A 25754-nucleotide genomic window follows, 5' to 3' on the forward strand; every position below is an offset into this window, starting at 1 on the left:
TGTTCTTCAGTTTGCACATTTGAGAGTAATCAATTTTGAAGTCCCCCTACTCCAAGTGAAGTCCCTGGCTAAGTTAAGATCCTAGCAAACCACCTTCTGGCTGACAGAGCCTGGCCATGTGCTCCTGTACCTGTTCCTCATTCCCTCTCCCCAGCCTGATGGCCATTCCTTTCCACCAGCAAACACCACACTTACCCAAGAAGGCAGAAGGTGAGACAGTCCCATTGCTGCGTGACACCATGACACTGATGCCAGTCTCTATGAAGGGCACAGAGAAGTCGACCACCTCCGATCGCTCCTCGTTGATGGTGAGCGACCCCACCGCCATGTAGGCCCTCTTCATGACCACCTGGAGAGAAGGGTGCAAGGCTCCAGTCAGAACATTCAGGAAGGCAAGGGGCCACGAGGAGGAAAGCACTCATGGCCCAGCAGTGGTTTCCTTGTACAGTGAGAATAGTATGTCCTATTTGCTATTTTATGTTTTCTGAAATTCATATAATGAACATGTTTTAAAAAATATTTATATGAAACAAAAGTAATGAAAAGTGGAGATGGCCATTAGTTCCTCACTCACCTCTCCGATCATGCCATTCCAGGTCCCATTGATTTTCTTCCCATGCTTGCCATTAGTAACCAGGTAAAGGTCGTAGGTGAACTTCACAGATTTAGAAATTTTCTTAAGGATGTCGATACAGAACCCCTTGCAGCATTTTTTGATGTAACCTGGCTCCTCATCTGTTTTATTCCTAGCCAGTTAAAGAAACAAAAAACAAGAAAAAAAGGCTTTGTACAAGAGGTAAAATATTACCCTTTGTCATTAAAACTCTAACCCCAAAGCAGGTTCCCTCCACAGCTCAGCACCATTTATACCAGAACTGAGTGGAGAAATAAATCAGACTACAGAACTGCAATATTCTCTTTATCTTATCACATTGAGCCATGTTTTCTCACAATTTTTAATGCTCCTTTGAAGTATAATACACATCAGGAAAGGGTACATATCCTAAGGGTTCAGTTGGATGAATCTGCACTCACTGAACTCACCTTTTTAACCAGCACCCAAATCTAGATACAGAAAAGTTATCAGCACCCAAGCGGCCTCTCAGTCCCCTTTTTAGGCACTTCCCACCAAGGAGAACCATTATCCTGACCTTTAACAGCACAGATTAGTTTTATCTATTTCCAAAAATGGTTCTAAATCTAAAAATTTAAGGACATGCTGGCCTAAGAAAACATATTTCAATAACAAAAATTAACTTAAATCTGGATAAACTTGAGGTCCTGGTCATTGAGTCCAGGCAAGGCCAAAGAAACTTTAGTGTAGGAAGTTAGCAGTCATTTTCCCAGGTCATGATCTGGACAGAGCCAGACATCAGACCACAGGGCTGCCAGTAATTCCATAGCTCAGTAGCAACTGGAAATCAGACATGGTGCCCAATTCATTCTATGCCTCAGGTCCCAGGCCAACCAGGTGTATCAAATCTAAGTCTCCCATGCCACCCAGAGCCAATGGGGAGGATGCCATACTCAGTGACTATGCGTTTTTGGCAGGGGACTGTGTTCCTCATGCAGGTTCCACTCAGAGGGTCCACACTTTCCACAATGACGAACGGTGCCTCCTCCAGCGTCACAATGCTTAGGTGGTCATCCTCCTGCTCTTCGGTCTCAGGACACATTCGGGGCCATACGTAGTATTTCATCTGCAGGGATTTGTCTTTCCACTTTCCCACCTGCACAAGGATGAACACATGACTCAGAAACCACAGCCACAACATAACAGCCTGTCCCGGTGTCACCTGAATCTGACCAGAAAGCTGTTAAACAAAGGCCAACGGTGTAGGCATTGCATGTAAGAGAGAGAGGAATACTTTTAAAAACATATGGCCAAAACGAGACTACTGTGTCCAAATCTAAGAAATGAGACACATTCATTTGCTCACCCACTTACCAAACGTCACATGAGGACCCACTGTGCGTGCAACCTGCTAAGCCCCAGGCCTCAAAGAAGCATCATTCTGCCCTTCATCAAGCTCACATCGAGTGACGGAGTCAGAAATGTCAACTAACGTTTGCAGTGCTGTGTGGTAAGTGCGAAACTGAAGCTGTACCAAGTGCTGTGAGGATGCCCAAATTTTTCCTGTGTTATGTGAGGCTGTTGGTTTTTTCTACTTAACTGTAACAAGGAGCATGATGGTGAGAGCAGCAAATAGCTTTGGAAAGGTCAACAGAATGATGCGAGCAAATGAGCCAGAAGGATGTGTTTGGGCTGTAACAGAGGTCCGGCGGGGAGCCGTGGGGAGAGCTAGGTGCATCTGAATCGGAATAAAATAGCACGTCCGGATTAAGCAACACTGACACGGTTTGTCTGGGAAGGGGGCATGGTGGTGCTGGAGATGAAGCCATGGGTCAGTGCAGATGTGCACCTGCTAGGCTGGGTGGAAGCCTGGGAATGAATGAATCAGATCTCTCTGTGAGCTGCCACGTATGGCCACACAGGCTGAGCACCCCGACACCAGGGAGCACCATCCACACAGACTCCAATGTGAAAGGTGGGTGCTCCTGAGCCACACACGTGGTGGCTTGCTGCCAACCACCAGGAGAAATATGTGGATTCCATTAGCTTTCAGAAGAGCCAGCATTCATTCCTATTTTTATAACAGAACCGACATGACCGTGTTAGTGGGTTCTTGTTCTCTCTCTGCCACTGAGTTTAATGGAGGAAGAGCGAATACTTTTTAATCTTCTGTAACTGAGCATCTTCAATTATCCCAAGGCATTATGCATTGCAAGTTCCTGCATTTTCTCAACGTACAATTGCCTCCGTGCAGCAATGCAAATTAGTAAAACAGGTGAGGCACCAGGACTACAAAACTACTTAATTTAGTAACTGCAGAAATCAATAAGAAGCAACAAGTCGGCAGCAGTTCATAAATTTTCAAGCAAATAAGCTTGGGTTTCCACATTAATGCAAAACCCCAATTCCCTCCTTTCTTTGGTTCTTTGTCCAGTGACTTGTTCAGACACTGCCATCGTGTTACTGCATCACTCATCATTATAGCATGGGCAGGGGTTTGGTGTCCTGGGCTATTCTGTTTGGCACCTATGTAGTCCTTCCTTGGCCGATGGTGGTTGGTTTTCTTCCAAGTGTATAAATGATATTTTCCTTCTTTGTTAGAATTATGCACTGAACCAAACATTTGCTTTCATTTATAGGTATAGTTTTCTTTGTATAGATTTTGGTGCAAGTTTTTCCTCTTATTGCTAAGACTACTTATCTGTAAAGCATAGATTTCCAAATGGCTTCCCAGCCATGTGGAGATATGAATGTCCTCTGCCAGTGGCTGGGGGCCGGTGGGGCTTTGGAGATGGAGGCTCAGCCCTGGGGCCCAGGCTGCTGGCTCACCTCCATCCCCAACCAGGCGATTTACCCCAGTGGCCAAATTGATAATATTTTCTGCATGTTCAGTAATGTGAACAAGGTTGGGAAGCCCTAAAATACCTATTTTTCTTTATTTTTTTTCACTCCCATCATATTCCCTCAACAGTCTCTTCTGATTATTTTTCTTTTAAATTCAAACTTATTCTCTTCTGTCTTTATTGCTACTAGCCTAGCCTAACGTAGTCTAGTAGCTCATTCTGAGATTACTGCAGGAAACTTCAAACCTCACAGGAGATCTCTCCAGAGTTCATCATGGACACTGCTGCCAGATGGCTTTCTCAAAACACAATTTTACCATATAATCCCAATTTAAAAATTTCAGCAATCTCTCACTGCCCTTGGGATTGTGCCCAAACTTCTCCTCTAACTGCTCAAAGTCTATACGTTAAGCCTAGCCTACCCTGACACCGTTAATGTCACTATTTTGAATCATGAATCCTTTGTTCAACTTGGAAAAGGAAGTTGTTAGTATTAGGAACTAACATAGGTTAATCAGGAACAGACTGCAACAAGCTAGCTGCCTTTTCTTTTCTATTTTATCTATACAACAAATGCTGCAGACATAGCATTTTGGCAGAGTTTCTCATGACACTCTTGCAAACAAGAGGAAATATAATATGGATTATCACATACTTTGATAGATTTGAAAGGAGTTTAAAATCTGTGTCTAAAAAGAAATAAATAAAGATGGTTTAATGAATCAATGCCAACATAGAAAGAGGTCTCTCTCTAGTGACATGCCAGAGGACTCTGTTTTTAGAACAAAGTAGCCTATGTAATGTTTTAGAAAACAGAATAGAAGTCATGCTCACACAATTGCAGATAACACAAAATGAGACAGGACAGAAGATACACTGCATTTCAGAATCAAGTTTAGAAGAGATATGAATTAGTTGGAATGATGGACCAAACCAAATGGAATGAAATTTAATAGTATTTATACTAAAAGTCTAGCATTCACATGTTTAAAAAGCAACTGCACAGTATTTAAAGGGAAATATTTCAATCAACAGCAGTCTACTAAAGCTATTGCAATAACAAATGGTATATTTATAGACTTACAGCATCTAGCACATGGCATGAAGGGAGGTCGCCGATGATCCTACCCTGCACTGTGTTCATTATACCACAGCCGGAAAACTGGGTTCTGACCCTATAAGTCTATAATCTACAGATTTTTATTATTATATCATTCTGCATTTCCCCAACAATAATTTTTCCATGCAGTTTCCCTCTAGTGTACCCTTTCCCAACTTCCTACCAAACTAGCTGGATCATATCTGTGCTTCACGTTAATTCCATTTAACCAACAATTGCACACCAATTCTGTGCCAGGCATTGGGCCATGTGCTAGAGAAGAGAGTACCAAGTACATTTACGGAGAGCTTAGGTGTGCTAGGCACTGACCATATCTAGGAATCTCATTAATCTTCACAGCAAGCCTGTGAGATAGAGACTCACATTTAATGTCTCATTTTACAGGTGTCTACAGAGGGGTTTGATGACTTTTCCAAGATCCCCTTAAGTGAGCTCCGTGTCAGGACTGAAGCCGAGTAGCCTGACTCCAGAGCGTGGGCTCCTACCCACCACCCTGCACTGCTGCTCTGACAACAGAGGGCTAAGACGTAGTCCCTATCCTCCAAGGATAGTCTAGAGGGGAAAGACACCATCTTTTGACAATAACATCAAGTTCAGCTTTGGTAATTACACTAATAAAGGGCATAAATAAAGTACTCTGGCATTTAGAGTAGAAGTGATTATTCCTGAAAGAGTCAGAGAAAAGCCTCGCAGAGACCCTTATCTTTGAGCTGGGCCCAGAAATGTAAGTGATAGCTCATTAAGTGAAGAGTCCTTTATCCACCGAGGCAAGAGCAAGAGCAAAGGAGCAGAGCAGAGGCACAGCTGCTGGGTGGCAAAGCCACGGCCACTGCTGCACAGCTGAAGGTCCGAGGTGTGGGGAGAAAGGGCCCAGCTCAGTCCTCCTCCTTCCAGCCCCGCTCACTCCACCCGGATGATCTCTGTCGCTCTCGAGGGCCAACTGCACGGCACTCATCTCTTCCCAGCTCCCAGTCCAAGGGCGTCAGGTTGGTATGGGCGCCATGAATTGACAAACACTACAAACCGGGGCTTCCTCTCCTCCCCTCCTCCTGCCGCGGTTGTTAACACTGACCAGCTCACCACTCTCCAGAGTAACCAAATCATTATTTCATGCTTTGCTATGTTCTTCAATGATTTTTTTTTAATTTTCCAAGTGATTTATATTCTAAACTAAATTCTAACCATGTCTCAGAGACAGAAATACTCAGGTGTGTCTGAGGCCATGGACAAATTTCTAAAACTCTCTGAGTCTCAGTTTCCACATCTGTAAAAACAAGTGAATGGGTTTCTAAGGTGCCTTCCCCATAATTTCATGATCCCATGGTCGCTTCAGGACAGGGCTGTCTACTACACATCCTACAGAGCAGAGCTCGAGTGAAGACGAGTCCCTGGTGGTTCTTTCCTGGAGGAAGGGCAGTCAATATATCATCTGTTTCTACAAAAGACTGGGTCGTCTTTAAGTCATGATTCTTTTTTTTTCTATTTTTTCTTGTTTCTTCAGGATGATTGCAGTGAGAAGGAAAGTTAACAAATCCCTTGAGGACTGAAGGGAGGGACTTTTTTGAGAAGAAAATCTACTATGAATATCAGATTCCCAATGCCAGTAAAAAGGGTTCATGCTTAAAAAAAAGAAAAAAAAATGCTTAGGTAGTTCCCTCAAATTCTTCATGGAGAAAGGCAGGTTAAAAATGAGTTAAAAAACAAAACAAAACTAAAATTAAATAAATAAGGAAAATATTTATGTAGAAGAACAAGATATATTTCAGGTAATCCATCTTTCACATGAGAGGAAGTATGGTGAAATATTATAAAGGGAAAAGTTTGAAAGAGCAATGAAAAATAGTAAATAAAGCAAGAGAAATCTGAGATACTGACAGGAAAAATCTCCAGTGCTTGTCTAGGATGTCTGAAATGGTGTAAGTCTATAATCCTGGAAATGCAGAAAGCAGTAGGAAATGAGGTTAGCAGGAGAAATTACAGAGAAAATCCAGTGAGAAAAACTGAAAGAAGAATTTATAGTCAAGATTAACATATGATCAGGAAAAGATCTTAAGAAATAACAGAGAAAATGACTGCAAAGCATTCTGAATTCCTTCGAGAGAAATGCTAAACAAACACCATTACCACAAGCACATTTAATAATAACAACATCTGTCTATAAAAAATTCAGTTATCTGCCACACTAACATTTAAAAAGGTCTCCTGAGGATTGAAATCATCTTTCTCAAGAGAAAAAAAAGAATCTTTGCCTAGTTTTCTCAGAAAACCAGCAAGTCATGTTTTAGGATATCCAGTTTGGTTCTCTTGGTACAAACTGAACACCCATAGAGCCAGGAATTTCTCCTCAGGAAGAATTAATTATACCTCACAAACCTATGTCAGGTTACAGTGGAATTGGCCCATAAGGCTTCCCTCACGAAAATTCTAGGGAACCAATCTGTAGTGACTTTTGACTTCAAAGTCTTCTTTCTGTTAACAGATTTCCTCCATTAACGCCAGTGAAACTGGCACCAATTAGGGCCACGCATAAAAAAGGACCACAGAGACCGAGTTCCTCTCTGAAAGGCCCTGAGTCTGTCCCTTTGCCATCAACAGCTGATGTGCACAGCAGGGTGAATGTGTCATTGTGAGGAAGAGAGAGGGGACCCGGCCAGGGCACTGCTGCTGCAGCAGTCCTTGCACAGATAAGCAAAGGACATCAGGCTCCTCGGGCTGCCTCTCTCATCTGCACAGAAAGCCATTTTTTAAGATCCTGGAACAAAAGCACTTATTAAAGCCTCTTTAGGCGTCAAAGGTTATTTTTCAAAAATCAAAGCGTTTTTGTTTCTTGCTTGAGATGACATCTGGATCTAACACGAAACACTTGCTGCTTATTTTAAGCCTTCATCTGACTTTTTAAATGCGAAATTTAAAGCTACATGTATTTCCCTGAGCAAACAGAAGGAGCAGGCAGTCTCTGCAAGGCAGCCCAAATTCTGCATCCCACTGAGTCCCAAGGCCGGTCAAATCCCTTTGCTCTCCCCAGCCACGTGTCGGCGCTGCCCCTGGGCAGACCTGAGACCCCTAACAGACCAGAAATCTGAGAATAGGAGGACACTCCCGTTTGTCCATCCCCCAAGGCTACACATCTTAACTATACGGATGTTTAAAAAGTTCGAATGGATGATAATACTTCTTTTTGCTCAATCTTTATTTTTTGTGTTCACCTGTCAGTCTGTTTTGTGCTGCTATAATAGAATACTACAGACTGGGTGATTTATTTAAAAAAAAAAAAAAAAGAAATTTATTTCTCACACTTCCGGAGGCTGGAAAGTCCACCATAAAGTGCCGGCATCTGACGAGGCCCTTCTTGCTGCATCGTCCATGGCAGAAGGCAGCAGGGCAAGAGAGCACACACTTTGGAGGGAGCAGGAGAGGGCTGAGTCGCTGTAATTACAACAAATCCACTCTGGCGATAACCAGCCCACTACCATGACAACGAGCACGCATCCATTGATGACCTACTTGCTTCTTAAAGGTGTTACCTCTTACCACTGTTGCATTGCGGATTAAGTTTCCAACACATGAACACATTTGAACCATGGCACCACCCTTCCCACCGTCCCTTGTCACCAAGTGAATGCTGTGGTGCACGGCCATTCATTCTCAGTATCCATTCAAAATATACACACATGTGTAGGACGAAAGGGAGTGTACAGATGTGTACGTGTGTTTCCTGAATTGGATCATAATATACACATCTCTCTGCCACTTGCATTTCCTATTTCGATGTGGGTTTTCTTCCAACTCAACGGAGAGATCTAACTCCTTTTAATAGCTGCCCATAATAATCAACGTGCCTCAATTTATTCAACCATACACCTATTGATAAATATTTAGGCTACTGTTTTAAAAATTAACCAAAATATATGGTACATATCGTGGTATTTCTAAAATATCAATTTCCAGCAATGAAAAAGCAGAATAAAAGGGTACGTAAGTTTTTAAACATTCTCAGCGGTGCCGGAATACGACAGTTTGCGGCAATTGAAATTCCGACCCGCAAAGCCTGAGTGCACTTTGCTCACACTCTCTCCAGCACTGAGTCTTTAACACTATTAAACGTCTGCCAATCTGACGAGTGAAAAATGGTATCTCACTGCTCTAATTTCCATCTCCTTGACTCACAGTGAGCAAAGCTCCTTTCCACATCTGGCAGCCAATTAGATTTCCCTCTTTTACCCTCTAGTCACATCTCTTACCCATTTTCTATGGAGTTGTTTGTCTTTCTTATCTATTCTCAGGGAAGAGCTCCTGGTGTAGCATGATAGTAACCCTTTATCTGTCAGATGTGCTTGAAATATTGTTCCCACTCTGTGATTTGTCTTCTGTTCTTGGTCTTTTTTTCTATGCACAAAATAGTTTACTTCTTTTTTTCTTTGGAAGTAAAATATGTCTTTTTAAATAGAACATTTGGTTTCCTATCTCACTTTCTAAAAAAAATCTACCCCACTCTCGAAGTGTTCTTCTCTGGTCTTTCTTAGCGTACTTTTGCTCTTAGCTTTGTCTTTCCTGTGTGTGACAGAGACGCAGCTTTGCTTTCTGCTGTTGTACATGGTCTTCCCCTGCCTGGAAGACCACGCACCTTCCCTGTTTCGGGAATGCTCTGCATCATTCTCGGTTCTCCTCGGGCCTCTCCACTTCCACGACGCTGTCTTTGACCACCACAGCCCAGCAAAAAGCTTCGTTGTTTGATCTTCTGCAATAATTTTGTGGAGCAACCTCTGCCTTTGGCTATCATACTAAAATGTTAGCCACATTTCAAAACTCATGTCTCGAAATAGGTATTTAAGCGCTCGAGGGCAGGGACTATATTATTTTACCTCTTTTTGTCCCTTGTGCCGGCTTGAATAAGTGTGTTCTCAGTAAATTATTGACTGATGTCATTGTGAAAAAAATACATGCTACCCTCCACGATGCCTCCACTAGACACCACTGCAGCGCTCTGTGAAAAGGCCACAGGAGGTGAAACTGCCTGCACTCGTCTCTTCATTCTCTCTCTCTTTGGCCTCCCTGACTATGAAGTTCCCCTGGCCAGACTCAGTCCCCCGTGAATTGCTCTGAGTACAATGGTACAATCTGCTGCAGTGAGCAGCTAACAAGGCCACTGGCACAGCCTGATGCTCCTTCTAATTATTTGCATATTCAGTGACGTCTAGGTTTGAAAAATCCAGTGTTTGAAAAATGCGTCTGAAAATAATTTCCATATTTAAATTTGATCCATGACTGCCTTTGGCCTATTACTGCGCCGTCACTGACTGAGCCGGGGACTGGCGGCCCTGGGCACACGGGCCGAAGGGAGGGCCATCCAGCAATCTTGCCTGGCGCCCGTGTGGCTCTCCAGTGACACCGAGACATCAGTTGTCCTCTCAGGCCTCAGATGCTGCCCCTGGCTGACTCCTGCCTCTCCCTGGGAGCCCAGGACCCCTGGGAGCGCCACGTACTCTGTGGCTGTGCTGGCCATTGACCTCTGAGTGATCCCTGTCCCCCACTCGTCCCTCCCTCCATGTCTCCTGCTCCGGAAAGAGAAGGAAGGGCAAGGTGGCGGTGGTGGGGCAGAATCCGGCATGGTTGAGTCCCTTGGCACCTGAGAGAAGTTGTGGCCATTTCAGGTAACACCATGGGCAGAGCTGTGATAATATCAGAGCCAGCGGATCCATGGTGGACCAGGCCTAGTGACGGGCACTTCTCACAGAGTTGTGTCATTTCAATGCCACTAATGTGCAAAAAGGTAGATTTTATTTAGTTACCCACAATATACACTAAAAAACCTGAGGTTCATTGAGGGACCAGAATTTTATCCCTGATCTGTTTGACTATAAAAACTCGTATTTCTTTTACCATGCAATGTTGTAAAGAGAATATTCCTGACCTCTTCATTCCTCACAACCTTACTGTGATCTGAGAGAGAAGAGTCTGTTTCAGTTTACTCCATCCCCCAGGATCCCTGAGGGTTGTTTCTAAAGGGTTCATGGCAAGGGTGCAACTGAAGTTCATAATGGGGGCAGATAGGCAGAATGGTAGCAGGTGGCAGCAAGAGGCAGGGTACTGACAAGCTGTGTGACCTTGGGTGAGTTGTTTAACCTCTCTGTGCCCGGCTCATACTAGTTTTATGCAAGTATTTGCTGTTTTTCCTCCTCCTCCTCCTTATTACTATTAATACTACAATTGAAAACATCAGTGCACCTCCTTCATGTGCCTAACTTCCTCCCAGAAACATATTTTTTGCTAAGTGGCTTGCAAGTGGCAAGGGGGGCGTACTGAACAAACCAACTTCCCAAATGTTTAACTCAATTTGTTTCAAAATGTCAGGGTAAACACCATGCCATTCTCTTGGTTTCATTCAATATTTTCAAACGAGCGCAAATAAAAACAAATCACAGGAATAGAAACGTTACTACCCGTCTGGATCTACCAACGGCCTTGAATCTAAAGAGTCCCATTTGACCCAGGTGCGCCTCTCCATAAACCCCTTCCTGGGACAAGGCAGATATTTTAGAAAGCGCATTCATTCTTTCAGGTTGAGCATTTTATAAATGGTTTGCTAAACAGGCTCAAATAGGCTGAGAGAGTCAACAAGTTTTCTGGAAGTATCTGAGGCCTGCCTGGTTGAAGGGCTCAAAACCTCCAAATCTCAAATCTGCATTCTCAGACAGCCAGTCCTCAGAGTCCCATTCAGGGACCTGAGAGAGCTCCACCTTCTCCTCTGATGTTCCTTCTTCCAAAGAAGGCCCTTCTTCTGGAGCACCAAAACTGAGTCCCGACATATCTTCTGAGACAGGCAGAACCAAGTGAGGGACCCATCAACCTTAGACAGCACCAGGGCCAGTCCCACTTCCTCTGAATCAACTTCCTCCCGTGGCATGTGGCTTTGGACACACGTGCACCACGTCCAAGGCCTTGGTTGCTCCAGAACACAGCTCAGGAGGGATGCTGGCTGTCTGACTGTTGGATGATGGGTGGGTTCCAGGGCTGCTGTCATATCTGCCTCGGGAGACTGAGCTACAGGCTGCAGCCATGGACACTGCTTGTCATCAGGTTACTTTGTCATTCTCTACCTTTATCTTCAAATGACAGTTGCGAGCGTAGAGGAAAAGTGGGTAACGTCCGGACTGTGACTCCCAGATTACAGCACCGGCTTGGCAAGGTCTTCACGAGTGTTTAGGGAGATACGTATGTATGTGTGCATGTGTGTGTGTGTGTTCATTCATTCATTCCACTTGCTTTAATTTGTCATATTAGTTGAGAGCATAGGCTTTGAAGTCAGAAGGCCTAATTTGAGTCCTGGTTTTGCCATTGTTGGTTGTGTGCAACTCTGAAAAAGTTACTTAACCTTTTAAATCCTGAGTTGTCGATGCCTACGGTTTTGCCATCCCTGCCTCTCCCCTCTAATTCCCCCCCTCCCCTCACCCCTCTCCTTCATTCATTATCTCTTTCTTGTGACATGCTCCCTCCTCAACTCCAACCACGTGGTCCTGTGGAGGTGACCATGTTATTCCCTTTCCCGGTCCCCTGCTGACCCAGCCACAGCCGAGTGGATGTGGGGTGGGGCACTGGACTGGGAAAAATCCTTGAGATTTTTGGCTTTAGGACCAAGAATAGTGTTAAACCAGTGTCGCTCAGTAGCATAAACCGTGATACATAAAACTCATAAGCTCTGGGCAGCCACGTTTTGCAGCCTCTGGAGCGAGAGAGAAGACTGAACCAGTGGCCACTAGAAAGTAAATACAAGTGAGAGTGTGAGCAAGATGTGTGATAGCATTAGAGTCCTGGTTTATTGCTACTGCGGAGGCTTAACCACATTCCCATTGTGGGTTCTGTTGAGAGAATCCAGTATGCTCATAATAAATTTGTCCTTTGCTTAAGCCAGTTCACATTGTGTGTCTATTCTTTATAATCAAAACAGTCCTCATAATGCATTGCGTATCTCATTTATAAATGGCAATAGACAATAAACATAACTATCTTTGTGGAGTTTTGATGGGAGTTAAATGAAATAATGTACATAAAGTGCTTTGCAAAATGCCTGGAACATGGTGAGCGCTGAGTAAACAACAGTGGTTGTGGTGGCAGTGGTGATATTTATCACCACCAACGTGCTGTGAACATCCCAGGGGCCAAGAAGTAGGCTGGGTGGCCAGTGCCAGGCAGATCCCACAGCCATTGCTAACAAGTGCCTCCCTGCCGGGGGCCACAGGAAGGAGAAGCAGGAAGCTTCCACTCGAGCTCTCTGAGTCTTGGGTTTACAGTTCCTGTTGTCCCAACAGTGACTTGTGTCTGCCTCCCCTTCCCAGCCCCCAGGCCTCACGGGTGTTGCCTGGACAGCCCCAGGGCCTGCAGTGACAGCCAACCTCTCTCAGCAGGTCATCTGGCATCTCTTACTTCCTGGCCCGCATGCCAGACCCTGCTGCCCGGTGCAGTCACTTGCATGCCTTCCCTCTCCCGTCCTACTCTCCCTGCACCCCTTCCATAAATGCTTTCCTGGGATTAAGAGCTCATAACCAGAACATTCCTCTAAGACCCCCTCCTAGGGGTTTCCCAAGCCAAGCAAGTGGCAGAAACAGGATTTGAACCCAGGCAGCCTTTGCTTTTTGCCACTCCTCTTTGCTGCCTCAAACATTAGATAAGGCACATAAAATGCCATGAACAGTGGTAGGCATGTAGTAATCATGCCCCCAAAATGGTACTGGTCCAGAATAGCCCACCTGTCCTGCTCTCCTTGGCAGCTCTGTGTGCCTTGGAGCTGTCCTGCCATAGCACTGGAGGGTCTGCGGGTCCAGAGCAGTAGAGAACTAAAGGCACCAAGTGGAAGCAATGTCCCCATCCAGACGGCACCGAGTTATCATGGAAGGCCCCTGGGAGCCAGACGTGAGTGCAGTGCCCTTCAGATGACGCCTCCTGGCCTGGTCCCAGCTTGCCCTGCCCCTTGCCTCCTCCTACACAATCCTTCATGATCCTCCTCTGAATTGCAAACGTTTTTAATGTGCTTAAATAAAAGGTTACTTGGAAATGTACAGGAATCCATCCATAGATCCTAGGCATGATGGACCAGCACCCCTCTCAACTATATCTCAGGACACTAATGAAGAGTGATGCCAATTATCGCACATTTAGTAAATCAACCAAACAAGCAAGGATTGGATTCTCATGCAAATTTTTAGGAGCTAGAAAAAGTAGCTGGACTAGAGCAGGACCTCGTCAGATGAGACTGCAGAGAGCTGCTTTTATCGCTGCAGGGTGCTCATGCCCAAGTGTCAAGAAGAAAATAATGAGAAGCATTCTGGAAAAGGGACATGTTGCGTAAGTATAACGACGAAGTTTTCCAGACCACAAATCTGAACGTAAACACTGATAATTGTGAATGTGCTTTCTGGGACAACAAAGCAACACAGTTGCAAGCGTGATCGTCCAGGAAATCCGAGACAGAAGGCTGTGAATATATATGGACAGAAACAAGGCAGAAACACTGAAGAGACACATAAAAACTACTGCGGCGAAAAGGGAGCACAAATGCAAGAGGTCAAAGTCATTTAAAATACATTATGATTTTAAAAGACTAGACCACAAAGAAAAAAAAATGTTGAAAGATCTGTGTCTAAGAACATAGTCACTGTTCTCTCTACGGTGCCTTGTGAAATTCACAGACGTGTCCTCACACCTCACTAAGGCCACGCAACACAGGACTGGATTCCTAACAGCAACACCCGCTCCGAGAACGTCCGGGTTCACCACTTGTCCTTGCTCAGTAAAGGTCAATTTTGTGGGTAAACATGGCTGGTAAGCAGGTATTAACAGAAACTAGTTTTTCCCAGATACTCCAGACCGTAGTATCCCAAACTAGCATATCCACGGCCATTCCGTGTCTCACTGGAGGGCCCCAACTCAGCACTGGACGGTGGACACGGTGGGGAAAGGCCCCAACCTGACTTCCATTCGCTGACACCCTGCCTCGTGCCTGGATTTCTGCATCTCTCCTGTCCCCACCTGCAGTCCGTCCCCCACTTGGTGCCCAGAGCGATCTCTCTCAGGTGCAGAGCTGACCTCACCCTTCCCCTTCTCAAAGCCTGTCAGTGCCTCCTTACTCACCTACAGAACAACACCCGACCTTGGAAAAGTACGCATTTATTCTCCCCTCCCCTCCTTCTCTCTCCCTTCTTTCCCTCCTTACCTCCCCTCGTTCTCCTCTTCCTCCTCCTCTTCTTCCTCCTCCTCTTCTTCCTCCTCCTCCTCCTCCTCTCTCTCTCTCTCTCTCTCACCCTCCCTCTTTTGGTTCTTTTTGGCTTATGTCCTCAGGATTCCTGGCCTTTTAATTTTATTTGATAATAACATGCTATGCTTCTTCTTACCCGAATGCCTTTACTCATGCCGAAATTCTCTATTTTAACCGCCTGGTCTTCTGAATAACACCCACTCACCCTTAGGTTCAGCTCAGCCAGTCCCTACACCAAGAAGCCTTTCCTCACCACACCCCTTGGCTGGGCTGAGGGTTAGGGACACTTCCGCTGCACTAGCAAAGTCCCTCATGCGTGTCGCCACCACTGCACTTGCCGTGGTCTGTTACGTTTAACTGCGACATGTCTGGTCTTCTCCGGCAGACTAGGAGTTCCTCAACGGCAGGGATTGAATAGTATTTTCTCGTATCCCTGATGCCCGACATAGGGAATATTACCATAGTAAGCACTAAGTAAATGTTAGTTGAACAAATGAGTGAACAGGATTTCAAAAGGGGAACCTGCTCCTGGCAACTAATAATAGATAATGATTCTATTAATAATATTAGCTAATATTTATTGAGCATTCACTGTGTGTCAGGGACTATGCTGAGAAAACATATGAATTATAAAACTGAATCCTCAGAATAGTCTTACAAGGTAGAGAGACGCTATTTTTGTATCCATGTATGGTAGATGATTATACTGGTAGTACCCAACGAATCATATGTCCCAGTATCCGTGCCCTTGTGTGACCCCTTCTCACGTGGACTTTGGGTTTGGCTTTGTGGCTTGCTTTGGCCAATAGGATATCAAAAAATGTGACACATGCAGAAACCTGCTGAATGACAGTGCAATGGGACTTATCCTCTTCAAATGTTGCTGACAACATGAAAAACCTTGGACCAGCCTCCTTGACACTGAGCAAACATGCAGAATGAGGCCCAGCTGACAGCCAGAACCAAAAGCTAGACACATACATGAGTGGGGTCACTTTGGACTCTCGGCCTCAACTGAGCCACCAGATGACTGCAGCTAGATGAGGGACCCCTGTAAGACCACTCCAAGAACCACCCAGTTTATCCCAGCTCAAAGAGCTGACCCCAAGGTGGCTGAGAAATAAAATTGGGGTTGTTTCAAGCCACTAAGTTTTGGGATGGTTGTTATACAACCGAAGTTAACTGAAATACATCCACCTTGGGAAAAGGCTACACATACCGGACAAAACCAAGGGAGAAGAAAAGAAGCAGGAAGAAAGACAAATAAAGATAGAATTAAAAGACAAAATAGAATGGGGTTCCTTAGAGAGCTTTAATATAAACAACCACAGAGCTGATGTAAGTGCTTCTTGATTGTGGAACTGTTGAAATAGTGCTAGACATACGGTTGGAAGTCCTAGGTGTCAGGCCCAGTCCTACCACTGAGAAATTCTGCAGATGTCACAAGTCATTTAACCTCTTAGAATCTGATTTCTTTATCAGCAAAGTGGACAGAGATGTATGTCTGTATATTCAACTTTTACTAATCTCACAGGGCTGGTAGGAGCACTGAACACATGACAAACTGTCCAGATGTAAATGTTAATGTTATTGAAATTAGTGAATAACTTTGGGTCACAACAATTACTAACAACTTACCACAACTGCACAAAAGCTGGCGGGATGGTGAGGGAGGGTGCGAGAGAATGGGAAATCTAGCAGCTAGACTGTCAGTGTGTCCTATGTATCAGATAATGTTTCTCTGCTGCGCGAATCAGCACCTTCCATATCGGTGGCATCTCATTTTCTTTGATGAGGTGCTCTCTGGATATATCGTGCAAGCCTTTCCCCCCAGTGTGTATAATCTAGTTTCACATCATCCACTGAAAGTCAGGGGGGGATACCTGGTCTCAGAGCAAGAGCTAAAGGCCAGGAGTATGAACACTTGGCCCGGCCCTGTCTCTGCCTGGCCATGGGAACTTGTCCCTTAACCTCACAGAAGCTGATTCCCTATCTGTAAAATATGAGGGTAACAATATTTGCCGAAACGCTCCTGTTGGGGTTTGAGAGAGACAATTGTGAGAATGTACGTGGAAGTGGCTTAAACCCAGCTACCCTCCACACAAAGGCAAGGCAGTATGAGTGCTCCCGTTCAGCAAAGAATACCCAATACTGAGAAGGCACCAATGACGTGCCAGACACCGGACTAAGGGGTAGCTTTTGCAGGGGGAAAATGGGGAAACCAATGCGTTGCTATATGTGGTAATTTGCCTGTGGTCACATGATTAATAAATGGCCCAGTTGGATTTAAATCCTTATCTGCCACATCCCAAAGCCTGGGCTTCTCACATAGTGCTGGGCGGCTTCCAAAAGGAGCCTCCTCAGCCTGTAGGAGAACAGAATTATTGGCCGGGTACTTTACCATTAAATGGGGTCACCAGCTTGTGGCTAAAGAAACAGATGATGAAAAAAGTGCTGAGGGAGAAAACACCTGTTTACAAACACAGCTTAATTACTTAGTCAACTCAGACGAGGCAGAAGAGGCTGGTTTCCAGATGTCTGACACGGAGAATTAATTAGCAGGAGGCACCAGTCCTCAGGCCTCGGGTTCACGTTCAGATCACATCGCGGAATTAAATTATTACATTGCCTCAGTGCCCCTCACCTGAGCTAAACTGCCCTTCAACTTCACTAAAGCCATTTGGGGAAAAAAGAACTCATTGACAATGACAACTGAATTGAAAAACTCCACCAACTAAAGCTTCACGTGAAGTTCAGAAAAGGTGAGGAAGGTTCCAGTCCTTCTAGTTCAAGTTACAAAGAGTCAGGATAAAATTATAATGAAGTTAGGTTATACCCCACTAACACTCCGAAAGTCCAGATCTGTACAATGATAAATAAACAAATGGGAAACTAAAGTAACACTTAAATTCCTACCAAGCAAAAGCCATCACTTTTGCTTCAACTTTCTTTAGGGTTTCAATGAAAGTGTGCTTGGGGACGCCAAAGCGCCCAGGTCACCGCCTCACTTTTCTGCTTCATTTTCTCATTTAAAGTATTACCAAGGAAAGAGAGAGACAGCCTCTTGACTCACGTGTTGTAAACGGAAAGTACATATGAATCTGTAGGAATCACAGTAGCTCAGGAGAATAAATAATGTGGAGCCAAATGTTAAATGAAAGGTGTGCTCTTCTGGCCCTTGTGTGACTTGATGAGTAAAAGTCACTTTCCAGGAATGGTTCCTTTCTCTGCTTGCACAGTTAACGTTTCATGGGGGTTCTAGAAGTGCTCCTAATTTGTTGTTGATATTTTTATCAGCGAATTTCCATGGGTTCTGCAGTTATTTGGGACTCCTCCTCTAGCTAATTAAGCAGAGGCAGTTAATGAGGAATGAAGGGACTTTGTGCCCAACGCACGGGTAAATAGACATAGGTAAGCATGACAGAGGTAAGGGAGGCTTCAGAGCCCAGGGCCAGGCCACCCTGGAGGGCTGGGCGCTGGGCAGAGGTGGGATTCCGTGGGGAGGGAGGGCGTGAACGCACACTAGTAGACCGGGAAGTGATCTAGAGAAAATCAGTGGTTTTCACCCAGACTGTACATTAGGACCACCTGTAACGCTATTAAAATGCTCATTCCTGGGTCCCATCCCAGACCCATTCTATTGGAATCTCTAAGCAGGATATTGTCTAAACAATGGCGTTATCTGAAATCGCCCCAGGTGATTCTAACGGGCACCAGCATTGAGAAGCACTCATCTACAGCAACCTCTTCATTTTACTAGTGAGGAAATGAGGGAACACATTTGGAGAAGTGAAAGGGAAAGACAGTGTGGGTCCCCAGTATTAGGGGACATCTCACGGAGCTGCCCTGAGCCCCTTCGCTCCTCATTCACACCTTTCCTCTGGCGTCATGGGAAAGGGAGCTCTCACGCCTTGTAGGGCTCGGTGGAGGGATGCGCTTGTGCACGTTGCAGATTCCTTCGCTAGCGCAGACTGAGGCTGCAAGGCTCAGAGCAGCCGTGCTCGGTGTGGCCCCCAGACCAGCAGCACAGCATCATCATCATCACTCAGGAACTTGTTAGCGGTGCAAATTCTCAGGCTTCACTCCAGTCCAACTGAATCAGCAACTGCGTGTGGGGGCGGGGTGGGGGGAGACCCAGAAATCTGGCTTTTAACAAGCCTCATGCATGCTCCTGTTTGAGAACCATTGGTTTACACAATCCTTTTTTTTTCCAAAAATGGGTGTTTAAAGGCAGGGAGAAAGGTGGGAGGTGGCTGGGGGGGGGGGGTTGCATGAGGACACCGGCCCCTGCACCTGAGAGGGAAAGCTGGCGGCGTTTAGCCTGCAGTAATCAAGGGCTGCAGGTGAAAGGCACCCCCCTCTACAGTGAGGATTCTGCTATTTCCCACGCATCCTCGCATCCTCGCCTGACCTGCAGTGAGCTGGTGGAAATAAAATGCCTTTTGTTCCCTCAGAAAGATCTGACGTCACACCAATAAATTCCTGCCTTGAAAAAGTTTCCTTTGCTCCTAGGATGGGGTTTATTCAGTACCCTACGTGGTCTTAATTTAAATATTCCTACTGTCAACTCTTGATTAGGTATCATAATAGATAATGAGAAAGATACACAGAATAGTGAAAAGATAAGCAGCATTTGACTCGCAGATGTATCCACAACTCATACCCCGTCAGTAACACAAGCACCCACCCCCAAACCCACCCCCACCTGTTTCTGACTCTCCCTGGGCTCAGGGCCCTTCTCAGCGCCTACGACACAGCTGTTGACAGGAGGAATGTGCCGAAGTGATGGAAGAGCTGGGTCACAGCAGATAATCCATTTACGGATAATAAAAAATGTGTGTCACACTTCACTGACCATGTCAGCTCTGAGCTGCTATACATACATAAAAGATTCTTCACACCCGAGATGGATTTCAAAGCAAAATGAAAAACTCATATGATTTGGCTATGTTCCTACTCATGTTTTAACTCATCTTAAAATAAAAGCTAGAAATATACTCTTTGATCAACAAATATTTACTGATCGCAAGTCCTATGTCAGTGCCCGGGTGAGGCCCTGCAGGGGATACAGAAGGGAACATGTAGATTCTGCTTTCAGGGAGCTTATAAGAAAATAGAGAAGAAAAAAATAAACATACTGAAAAACAAGCTGTAACATCCGGTGTGTTAGCTATGGTAGGTGAACTGCTGTAACAAATAGTCTGTGAAATGTATTACAATTCTAACACAATAGAATCCATTTCCAGTTCATTTACCCATATTGAAGTTGGCAGGGCAGCCTCCTCTATGCAGTGATTTGGGGACCCACGCCAATGGAGACCCTGCCATCTTCAACAGGAGGCTTCCAAGGTCCCTGGGAGGTGTCTGCATTCCAACTAGCAAGAGATAAGAGGGACACAGTTGGTTTGAGTGGGAGGATTCCGTGGACCGGGCCCTGAAGCGACACCCATCACTTCTGCCCACATTGCATTGGCTAGGGGTCAGTCATGTGGCCACACCTGACTGTAAGAAAGGTTGGGAGATAGAGTCCATTTGTGTACCCAGGAAGAAGAACAAATAACTTCTGGTAAACAGCTGGGCATGGTTAGGGAAGGCGTGTGAGGGTGGCCGGGGGCAGTTTTTTTTAATATATACTTGTCTTGTTTCATTGTTTCTCATTATCACGTATTGCTTTTGTGGCTTCCAAAGATCACATGATCTGAAGCCACTGCTGCTTCCTTGATTTTTCCTGGAGTTCTATGGAACCCTGGGCAGTACAGTCTACTTCATGGATGACTGTTCTTGGGAGGCAAAAAAAAAAAAAAAAAAAAATCAACAAGAGAGGGGCAATAAACCTCAAATGATGCTACTTTGATCTCTCTTTCCTCCTTCTTTTAGCCAACAACTCATTGCTTAATGCCAATGCATGAAAACCACTTTGGCGTTGGCAACTGCTCAGGATACAATGGGCTTCTTTCAGGTGCCTGGGCCAAGCGAGGGGGCAGTGAGGCAGGACGCCAGCTGGTTTACTCAGCATGGATGCGTGTTCTGGGGTCTGATGGAAGGTTCATGCTGAGAGGAGGCTTAAAAATATAGAATGTGGAGGAATGTGGAAGAAAAAACCTTTTCACACTGAGAAGAGAGGATGGTGAAAGAAAGTCATTTGGAAATGGGGAGAGGACAAGAGATCGATAGACCTTCTTCAAGAGCTCCTCTGCTTGAAGAATGGATTCTTATCCCATTCCCCCCCTCGCTACCCTGCCACCATCCCGTTTCCAGGCACCACTTTACTCGGGCAGAGTCCTGGGAGGAGCAGAGGAAGATGGAAATGCAGCACACATCTGGACTTACCACCCCCTGCAGCTCTGCTGCAAAGATAATTTTCTAATTGGAATCAACAGACACCCAGCGTCCGCAGTGTCTGTTGGAAACAGCAGACATATGTAGTAATCAAAAGGTGGAATATGAGCACAGAAGGATATGTGAACCCAGGCTTTCTAAGTTGGTGCCCAAATCCAGCCTTTTACTTACTTTAAGCAAGACATTCTGCTTCATTTATGCAGTTGGCCGCAGTGAGGAAATGACTGTTTGTTGGAATTCCTTCATGTTATGCTGGGAAAGGCATTTTATGGCGGAGACATAAGCTCAGACAGAACTTGCACATTCTGATGCCTGACATTAGACTACATGTTCTTGTTCTTTCATTCATTCAACAAATACTATTACACAACAATCAGAAGACGGGGACTTTCTAGGTGCTGGGGATGGTGATGACAAACTAGCTCCTGCCCTCTAGAAGTTTCCATTCTAGTGAGAAAGAAAGACAGTAAGGAAATGTAAGTAAAATGGCAGCTAGAGAGCTGCTATTAAGATAATTACAGGTGTGAAGAGGATGTTGTGTGATGGGAGTTAGGGCGGTCAGCAAAGTCCTCTCTGAAAGGGTGACATAAAGTGAAAGTTGCGTGAGCATCTGAAGGAAGAGGATTCCAGGCACAGACCCTGCCGGGGCAAAGATCTTGGGATAGGACCTTGCTTGGAGTGTCTAAGGAATAGCGAGTTGGTTAGCATGGCTGGAGCCCGGGGGCCCAGGGGCGTAGTGGCAGGAAGTGAGTCTGACGAGGCTGGGAGGAGGCAGCCGACACTGGCCTGGGGGCCACAGGAAGGCGCTGGCTATTCTGTGTGTGGTGGGAAGCTAGCTGCTTCAGGGTTTTAAGCAAATAACAGAAATGAGCTGCTATGGCTTGGAAGGACCCCTTTGGCTGCTACGTAGAGAACTGACCATGGAGAGGAAGAGTGGATGCAGCAGACAGGGAGGAGATGGCGGGGAAATGGGCGGTGACAATGGCAGCAGGCGGGGTGTGAACTGGCCAGTTTGGGGATATGTTTGGAAGGTAGAGATGACAGGATTTGCTGATGAACCTGATATTGGGTGGAGAGAAAGTGAGGGATCAAAGATAACGCTGAGGGTTTGGGCCTGAGCACCTTGAATGAATGCTGGTGCTGTTTACGGAGGCAGATCCTGGGGAGAACCGTGACTAGGCTGAGGCCGATGCAGGTATTGATGCCAGACGGCCTCGGGTGGAAGCCCAGATCTGCTACTGACGAACTGTGTAACCACTGTCTCTCTCTCTGTATCTCAGTTTCACCTTCTGTGAAATGGGGAAATGGAGCATAGCTAACAATCCTGTTATGAAGGTTCAGTGAATGCATATCTGTAAAGCATTTAGCATAGTACACGGAGAGCATGAAACAGACTTGCAGAGAAAATCAAGAGTTTGTTTTTAGACAAGGTAAGTTTGAGATTCCTGAGATCAATGAGCAAGTGACCATCAGAGTATGGGATTCAGGTGAGAGTTCCAGACTGGAGATAACAATTCAGGAGACTTTGACATGCAGATGATTTTGCAAGTTGAAGGATTGGACAGCACAATCTTGTGCACAGTGACCAAATTCAGGCCATAGACAAGAAATTAAATGGGTTATGAAAGCTAAAAAGAAAACAGGCAAGGTTGCAGGGCAGTGTGCAAGAAGAGGAATTTGTCTCGATTTGTGTAACTGATGTTTAAGTTGAAACCTGAAGGATGAACTTCCATTCACAATTATGCTCACTGCCAACCTTTGTACAGTTTTAGTCATCACACCTACAGGCGGTATTGATCAGGTTAAAAAATAAAAGTATAGAAAAAGACAATAAGAAAATTAAGTATACACCTGTGTATATTTCCTTAAGAAAAATATCAGTTGATCTTCTTAAGTGAGATGTTCCGTCACCAGTAAAGTTTTGGCACCAACCAGTGAGCGGAAAGGTCACAATTTCCATGCAGTTTGCATTTGTAGCAAAATGATAACAATAATCACGACCGAGGGCCTTGCCTAAACCAACAGATTATTATACTTCATAATCTAGGAGTAAACAGGGCCCCGATGAAAAGATTTACTAGTTTTGTTCCCTATTTAGGACATTACACCCTCAGTATGTACAGAGAAGCCGTGTATATTAAGAAGCCTCTCTGAATAGTCCCCCAACGTTTCAACGCTCTTCTCCCTTTGCCTCCTACTTTACGTACCCAATAAGGAAAAACCCATTTATTTACTAACAATCAGTAAATTATTTCACCAGCTCAAACGGAGCTTGGTTAAGAGTCTAGGCCCAAGCGATGCTACTGACCTGTAAATAAGCGCGTGTCTGAGTGGCAAAGGGATTTAAAAGGAGCAAGATTAGGTTTCTCACTGAAGTGGAAAGGAAGGTTTTTACTCTTCAGAAAGACCTGCTGTCATCTTCCTGCTGTCCCAGATGGTGAGAGTTATGCACTCCCTGACCTGAGCCAAAGACGATGTAAGAGAAAACAAAGAGACAAACAAGGTCTGCTCAAAGAAACCAGGCAAAAGCTCATTTCCAGTGGCTTCGAGTACACAAGAGACAACTTCTCAGACAAGGACACCTCCCTGACCCTGTTTTCCACACTATGGCTCACAAGGTAACTAGACAAAAAGTCTGGTAAGAGACTAGTCCAAGGCATCCCACAATACCTGGAAATGACAATAATATGTTGAAAGTATTTTGAGCTCAATGACTTCCTTTTTTTCTGCAAGAAATAAAGCAAGGCCAAGCTATGTCCGCATGGATGCATAAATACCTTCTGAACGAATGTGAGTGGCCACGTACATGCACACGGAAGGAGGTTACTGGCAGAGGCAACCACAGCACTGACTACCAATGGTAGAAAGTATGACTGGGGAAACCAGGCCTTCCAAAGAGAGGCAGCGCTGGGCTCTACAGGTTTCCATCTGGCCCTCAGTCAAAAACACAAGGAAGGGTCTCTTTAACTTGCACAGTGAATGCATCTCCAGAGTTCTGTTTGAACTTGCATTTCAAAATGGTTCTACCTTACAAGAAAATGCAAGTATCAGAGCACAGATGTCTGTCTTTAACATTGAAGAACCACTTTGCAAATGAGGGTGGAGGAAGATTCTGGTAAGTCATATCATCCAGAGAACTGTGTGCTCCTGGGAACCTCAGTATGGCAAGTCCTGTCCTACCCCTACCTAAGGAAATGGAATAGGTCTGAATTTTCTCAACGCTCCCCCACTTCGTACCCCAATTATCCCTCTCCTGGCTTCCCTACATAGGACAACCCATGGTAAAGATGAGGCCCTCCCTGCATTTGTGTTGCATCCCATAGGAAGGAAAAAGAAAATGAAAGACAACATTCATGGAATGCCTCCCATCTCTCAAGCCTGGAGGAAGGCCTACATACTCAGCGAGGTAAGTCATCGTTTCTCCATTTCACTGAGGAGGGAACTGACGTTCACAAAAGTTGCGTCACTTGCCCAAGTTCATCGCGCTAATAAGTTGTAGCGTCAAAAATCAAACCCAGTTGTTTCCCCCAAAGCCACGTTCTTTCCAGGGAAGGTAGTGGGGTTCAAATCATGCCCATGCCACTGAAGACCTCAGCTGAATTTCAGGAATGGTGCTTCTTGATTCACAGACTGTGGCAACCAGGTGGCAGCAGACCCTAGCGTCAGATAGCACCTTGGACAGATCGTAAAAACGAAAGGACTGCAGTGGTAGAGGCAGTAAAAGCAGTCTCCGCGTTCACAGACATTGAGGAGGTCGGCCCCGGCACAGATAAATCCTGCAGTTTTCAGCAGTCACTGTGTTAATAGCTTTTTCATACCTGAAAACCATTAATAGGTCACTTCTCAATGTTCTATGTCCCACTCCCTTTTAACTTCCCATACGTGTTCCATTTACTGCCCTTTTAATGATTCTCTTGATTTCCAATAGACATTCACGAGGTTCTTTTTACCTCCTGTCCATTCTGCAGTTCTCAATAGGGCCCGGTGCTCGAGAAAGACTGGAAAAGTACAGCACGCCACGGAAGAAGGATGCTCCCAGATCAGCTCTCAGAACGTTCTTATCAGGAGCCCACGGGGTCCTCTCTGCTGGGCTTTCACACTCCTGTCCTCATCACTGCAGCCTTTATTTTCTCTGTTTCTTGCCTGTTTCTCCCTGTCATTGCTCCTTTTTTTTCTTTCCTTTTCTCCTTCCTCTACTCATTTTCTTTTTTTCCTCTCTTCTTTTCTCCATCCCTTCCACGGATTAAATCCCTCGTGTTCTATTCCTTCACTTTTGCCAACTCTTATTCTTCACCATCTCTTCCTCTTTTATGCTTTTAGAGACAAATTTTTAGTTGACAAAACAGATGTTGAAGTCACACAGACCTGGTTCAAAGGCTACTCCATCCACGTACTGTGCCCTTAGACAAGTAACCATTGTGTCCCTGCCTCAGTTTTCTCACCTGTAAAATGTAGACAGCAACCGTATTTATAAGCAGATCTGCATATTAAATGAGATAACCTGTGTAAATTCCATCCGGAACTTTGTACAGAAAGGAAGACATTAATAAGCAATAGGCAATTGCTATTTCTGTCCTGTCTCTCGTCCTTCTATCATTAATCCTATCTTCTCTCAAACATTACTCACAC

The 25754-nt window shown here is 45.1% G+C and overlaps 1 protein-coding gene across 1 annotated transcript in view; it reads right to left on the reverse strand.

Moving 5' to 3' along the window:
• Positions 1–25754, reverse strand: part of GRIN2B (glutamate ionotropic receptor NMDA type subunit 2B) — a 292729-nt gene that overhangs the window by 51358 nt on the left and 215617 nt on the right. Inside the window, exons 4-6 of the mRNA XM_069490424.1 lie at positions 1528–1730; positions 575–746; positions 196–349 (exon numbers count right to left, since the gene is read on the reverse strand). Of these exons, the coding sequence (XP_069346525.1) occupies positions 196–349; positions 575–746; positions 1528–1730 (529 nt within the window). The remainder of the gene's footprint in view (positions 1–195; positions 350–574; positions 747–1527; positions 1731–25754) is intronic.

Source organism: Eulemur rufifrons, chromosome 16, assembly GCF_041146395.1.
Source record: "Eulemur rufifrons isolate Redbay chromosome 16, OSU_ERuf_1, whole genome shotgun sequence".
NCBI lineage: Eukaryota > Metazoa > Chordata > Mammalia > Primates > Lemuridae > Eulemur > Eulemur rufifrons.